This window comes from Epinephelus moara, chromosome 20, assembly GCF_006386435.1.
Source record: "Epinephelus moara isolate mb chromosome 20, YSFRI_EMoa_1.0, whole genome shotgun sequence".
NCBI classification, from domain to species: Eukaryota; Metazoa; Chordata; class Actinopteri; order Perciformes; family Serranidae; genus Epinephelus; species Epinephelus moara.
The window spans coordinates 16,731,283-16,737,282 of record NC_065525.1 but is presented as its reverse complement, the minus strand read 5'-3'; the positions used below and the strand labels follow the sequence as shown (position 1 = coordinate 16,737,282).

The 6,000-nt window shown below is 42.0% G+C and overlaps 1 protein-coding gene across 1 annotated transcript; it reads left to right on the top strand.

Moving 5' to 3' along the window:
- The first annotated feature begins 477 nt into the window (after positions 1 to 477).
- On the top strand, positions 478 to 2,987 carry mterf2 (mitochondrial transcription termination factor 2). Its single transcript, XM_050073342.1, has 2 exons — positions 478 to 537; positions 1,716 to 2,987. The coding sequence occupies exon 2, from the start codon at positions 1,742 to 1,744 to the stop codon at positions 2,867 to 2,869; it is 1,128 nt and encodes a 375-aa protein (XP_049929299.1). The 5' UTR covers positions 478 to 537; positions 1,716 to 1,741; the 3' UTR covers positions 2,870 to 2,987.
- The last annotated feature ends 3,013 nt before the right edge of the window (positions 2,988 to 6,000 follow it).

Sequence of the window (6,000 nt, the reverse complement as noted above, 5' to 3'; positions counted from 1 at the left end):
TCAGCAGCAGCAGCTTCCATGCTGCTGAGGGAACAGCTTGCAGAGCTTGTGATCAAGCATCATGATTAAGCACCAACTGCGAGAAAACCCTCCGTGTGTTCAGTCCAATTCAGCCCTGCGCTGATTACACTCATCAGGACCCCGTATGCTGCAGGGTTTGGAGGCGCACCAACTGCTGTTTGAGATACAGACTTTTGCCAAAATTATTTAATTACTGGACATATGGGCTGCAATAAAAGAGCAGAGCTTTGAAAAGAGGGATGAAATAGGGCTTCGGGAGCATAAAATCAAATAACACTTTTACACATTCTGCACGAAAAATGCTTAGTGTTTTTTTCTTTTCTAAAATCAAAGTTATTTCAGGGTCATATTTGAATTGATATGGTCTCAGTTGTCCTGCTCTGCAGTACCTGTCACCGCCTCTGCGTGACGCTGTGGCGCACCAGAACCTTTGTGGTGCGCTGAATAACACAAACCAACAGTAGAAGAAGGAAAAATTTCATAACAAAACGTCACGTCCTCTGACCGCTGCTAAAGGTAACTGATTTTCTAACAAGAATGTCGATAAACTGGTTAAACTCTCAACATATTTACACAACTCTGTCAACAGTCACTGATAGTAATCATGTTAAATCACGGGGGTAAATCACACGATGTCCCGTGGTGCAGTGGCACTGCTATTATCTCTTTTAGCAGTTAGCTAGCTAGTGAGCTAAATAGCCAGCATGTTTCTACAATATAACATACTGGCGTTAATTCAAGACGACTTTTATTTTGAAATCATGGGCTACGTGTAATTAGTCAATGAGCAAACTCTGGTATGTTAAGATGTTTTGCTCAGCATGACAATAAAGTGCCCTAAGTAACACTAAGATACGTCATTATGGTTTTAATGTGTTAGCTGATTATGACTGGCAGTGGGTCATTGACTGTGTCTGATGATTAGATAAGGAGCTTTGCCACTTTACCCATGAAACATCTGGCACCAGCTGTGCATAATGACCATTATTGCAGTTAAGAGTCCTGTGTTACGAAGGCAAGGCAGTGATAAGAGACATAACTCTAAATAGCATAAAAAGTAAACAACTGGGTACCCTCTGCAACAAAGCAGGGAGCTTAGATTACAAAAATGCTTTTAAGAGATGTTATCACTTTGCATAAATGTACTTAAACTGTTTCAGTTTGGGTATAATAAAGGTAGGAGTCCTGAGGTTTCTGGCAGAAAATGCATAATGGAGATACATTTCTGTCAGTAGTCTGTCAGTACACTTCTTAAAGTGGAAGTTGATATAAGTAGCACATCTGTGTTTGTTTACATTTTCTTTTCTTGTCTGAGTGGCTCAGTGACAAGTCAACAGGAAGCTTCACAAATATCCCCTGGCTGTGCATAATGTCAGAGGATTTCATTGCACTGCATGATTTCTGTGACTTGTGGAACAGTAAGGATTAGAGTCACTGTTAGTCTCCTGTCTTGATAGAAGCACATGACCGACCATGCCAGATCTCTGGCTTTACAGAGCATCAACACAGCTACTATAATTATTTGACTAATATTAAAATGGGCAATGTGACTGTGTACTATGCAACTGTCTGCTCAAGATGTCAATGTATAGCTCCCTCCGCTACTTTACAAGGTGATATTTTCAGTTAGAAGTTATTTTAGCTGTCTGCTTGGTTGTCACCCACTGCAGTTCCTCTGTCTCTCACTCCTTTAGGTGATCCCCCTCAGGACTTGGCATCAATGTTACGCTTGATCGCAACATCCCTGTGCCTCCGGTGCCAATGTGTCACAACTTTACCTTTTCGCGTCAGAACATGTGCAACACTGAGCTCAGCAGAGAACCAGCAGACTGTGGAGGCTCTGTATGATCTCTCTGTGGACATCCAGAAGGTCCGGAAGCTTAATGGCTGGGTCCTACATCAGAGCCCAGCCTATACTAAAGAGGTAGCTGACCTGCTGAAGGACATGGGAGCCTCGGGCTCCATCATTGCCCAGATCCTATCAGTTCACCCTGAGGCGGTCCTCTGTCCTCCAGAGCAGATGCAGGCTCAGAGGGAACTGTGGATGTCTGTGTGCTCAAAACAGAAAGACCTGGTTGGTATTATTGAGAAATTCCCAGCCTCTTTCTTTACCTCATCCAGCCACCATGACAACCAGCGGAACAACATTGCTTACTTCCAGAGCTTAAACCTCAACAAGCGAATCATCACTAAGCTCATGGCCAGCGCTCCCCAGAGCTTCAGCCGGCCAGTAGAGCAGAACGAGGTGATGGTGCGCACCCTTCAGCAGGCCTACCTTGAGCTTGGGGGGGAGGAGGCCAACATGAAGATCTGGCTCCAGAAGCTGCTGAGTCAGAACCCGTATGTTCTCCTTAAGCCTCCAGAGGTGCTGAGGCAGAACCTGCTGTTCCTGAGAGACAAGGGCTTCAGCACGGCTGAGCTCCTCCACCTTCTCTCCAAACTCAGGGGCTTTGTCACAGAGCTGAACCCAGACAGCATGCGTCGCACTTTGGCGTACTCTCAGGACACTATTGGCTGCACCGAGGCAGAGCTGAGGGACATCATTCTCGACTGCCCGGCTCTGCTTTACTACCCTGATGTTATTCTGGCTGAGCGCTTTAAGGGCCTCCTCAGTGCTGGGATCAGCATGTCTCAAATCATAGAGACTCCAACTGTTTTGGAGCTGACCACGCAGATAGTGAACTATCGCATCCAGAGACTAAGGATGCACGGTTATGACGTAAGGACTGGTAGTCTGGAGGCCCTAAATGGCACTAAGAAGGACTTTGAGATAAGCTGTGGAAAACTAAAGCTACGCAGAGAGAGACCACTTTTTAACCCTGTCGCTCCATTAAAAGGAGATGACTGACAAAGAAGAAGGCTTTGAGTACTAATGCAAGTAAATTAAAGCTGTAACTGGATGTGTACTGAATATTTATTTATACTGTATATTACTCAGTGTCAGATTAAAGTGTCTTAATTCTAAAGGTTCGCTCATTTCAAGCATTTAATTTATAATTGGAATTAGTGTTTACTCCTAGTTTAATCAGACAAATTACAACTAGAGCGGCACGATATACAAAAAAAATCATATTACAGTTATTTTGAAAGATACTGCATTTGCATAATGATTCAATTTTAGTGGAATGGTGATTTTTGCATTTCATTTTCATTGAAAAAAAATTTAAATGATGATAATGTGATTTTTGCTGGGGTCTGTACCAAACAAGTATGTTCCCTTACATCTGGAATATGACTTGTAGGCAGGGGCGTCTCTGTAGCACCACAATGCTTCATTTATAATGGTACAAAGTTGAACTTCATCAAAAAATTGCAGCTCCTGCGATTTGAATATTGCACTTGGCCATATTGCAATTTCGATAATATTTAGATTAATTGTGCAGCCCTTATCATAACAATGCCACTTGAACTTAACAGTGAAGATTCCTGAGAGTGCAGACTGCACCAACGAGAGACAACAATGTCAAAATGAAAGATTTAATGGGTGTAAAGACAGGCTTAAATTATGTTTTTTCTTCATGTGCTAAAAGCTGATGTGAGGAATCGCACTTGGGCAAAGTTACTTTGTAGAGAATTGATTTAACCTCCATTTCTGCTGCCAAAATTTACAACCTAGTGGAATGAAAAGTAATCAAAATCCATTTAACAAACTACTAGCGAGTCATGTGACAAGCCCTGATTTTCCGCCACACAAAGAAACCTAACTATTTCTCAGTGAGTCTGATGGCATTACACATGAAAAGCAGCACACTTTGGCTGCAGGTGTAAATTCATGTTGTAAGAGGTGATAGTTAAGAGCAAATCTGAAAGTGAGACAACTGCAGCGGCATCTAAATATGTCATGCTTTTTATAGGAGATGCAGTCCCTTGCCAAGTTAAGAATTTATAACAGCTTATTTACAAGTTACCTCATTACAATAACTAACTCTGCATAAAGCGCAGCGTGACATAACTGGGTAATGACAGACGTGCTGACTCGTCTATCAAACATATTACCGAGTATAACTGAGGACAAACAAGGCTTTTCAAAGCATTTTATTTACAGCCTGTGCAAGCTTCTCATTTTCACACAATGTTCTTGGCAGCATAACAGTTCCCCTCGGGGAGGAAACCTAACTGTGTCTCAGATTTTTATTGTTACTTTACAGATGGAGACACTTTATTATAAGCCATTTCACTACTGAAATGTCATTATCATTTCAAATGAATTCAAATGCACCCACACAATGAGATAAAAAAAAGAAGGGAAATGAGGTTCCTTTGATTTGGAAGTGGTTTATTTGAACACACTCTTTATTCAAAAAGCAGTTGACTTTCAGCTTATTTATGCAAAATAGATTTTCCATTATGTATGGCTTTATTAATAAGGTTTTTCTGTCTCTGTTTGTCATGTGGAGGTAAAAAAGACTGCTTTTGGGTTAGTGCCCACATTTGTTTTAGTGTAGGCCGCAAAATCAATACACAATCTTACTGAGCATTGTCTAAACCTGGAGAGGGCACTGTAAAATGCTCCCGTCTCGTTTCAAATGTGTCTTAATGTTTCAAAGCCAGCAGAAGCCCTTGAAACATGCGTAAGAGTGCCTTTAATGGGAGTGAGCTTCACAGCTAATGAAGCCATGACTTTATGCCTCAAGGTTCCCTCGCCGTCGTGATGTGGACAGTGGGGGTCACGACAAAGAGAGAGAGGACTTGTGTGTCCAGAGGGACGAAGAGGAGGAGGGAGGGTTGGGTTATATACGTTAACTTCCACTGCCCATCTGCTGCCGCGTGCATCACTCAGCATGGCTCTGTAGTCATGGCGATAGCCACTGGGCAGATGATGCGAAAGTGAGTGCATCTGGTAATGAATTTGAGCTCGGCAGATGGATGCTTGACTAGAGTTCATTTTTAAACCATTCACAACATGGAACCCCTGAGGGGGCCACAACAGTACCTCAAGTACACTGCAGCTGATGTACTGAAGCTTTCTAATTTTACACAGAAATCAGTGACATTTTCTTAAATTCATCATGTTGCAAGGTTGTGTCTTTCAGTGGTGCTGAGCAATAAATACAAGGAGTTCATCAGGGTGCATCAAGGCGAGGCAGATGAGACAAGGCCTCAGGTGTGTGAATGCAAGTCACCTCTATTTCTTACCCACTGTCCTCTTGTCCTCTGTTGCCAAGTCGTGCTTTTGAGTTACACAGACAAGCCAGTGAGGTTAATAAGAGGGAGTATAAATTGTCCTTTTTCATTATAAACACGACACTGGTTGATATTAGCCACGCTTAACAAATTGCTTTTATGGGTCATATCTCACCAGAAACAGATGACATCTGCAATTAAAAGCTATGATTTCCAGCTGAAGCCATCGCTGGGACGACCACTGCTGCAGTAAATATTCCTTATTTCAAGTCAGAGTGAGTTACATTTTTATTTAGAAGTATATTCATCAAAAGCAGCTAGTGGGAGAAAGTTTTTGCACCTGAAATATTCTGTTATACTAAAAGAAAAAGGGAAACCTAACGTTATGATATATATTTTAAAAAACACCCTTATCCCTGATATCATTATGTCTCTGTTTGCTCACTTACATTAAGATTTGCATCACAGACTTGGATCTCATCTCAACATTTCTCTCCCCACCTACACCAGAAAGTTTTCTGTTATTACTCGTCTCTCAGAACGAGACTCCTACCTGCACCCTGATGAGATAACGCAAATATACCCTACAAGCTGAGGGAGGAAAATAAATGTCATATTGATGGACGTTCAATGCACAAAAGGTAAATAACTTTCTATATTGAACGTTGCATCTGAGATTCATAACTTTGAAACATAGGCTCATCTGTCACCGCCGGTAATTTCACTCGTGGTGGGGTGCAGTCTGTTGGGATCATATCTGTCACTCCATCTTTTGAATCACTGACTTATTCAGTCATGCTGTGTTTAAAATCCCATTGCCCATTTAAAGCGGCGGTGGTCAATGTTTGTCCTTGA

Coding starts and splice junctions, on each gene's coding strand:
- mterf2 (XM_050073342.1), top strand. CDS start 1,742: ATGTTACGCTTGATCGCAACATCCCTGTGCCTCCGGTGCCAATGTGTC.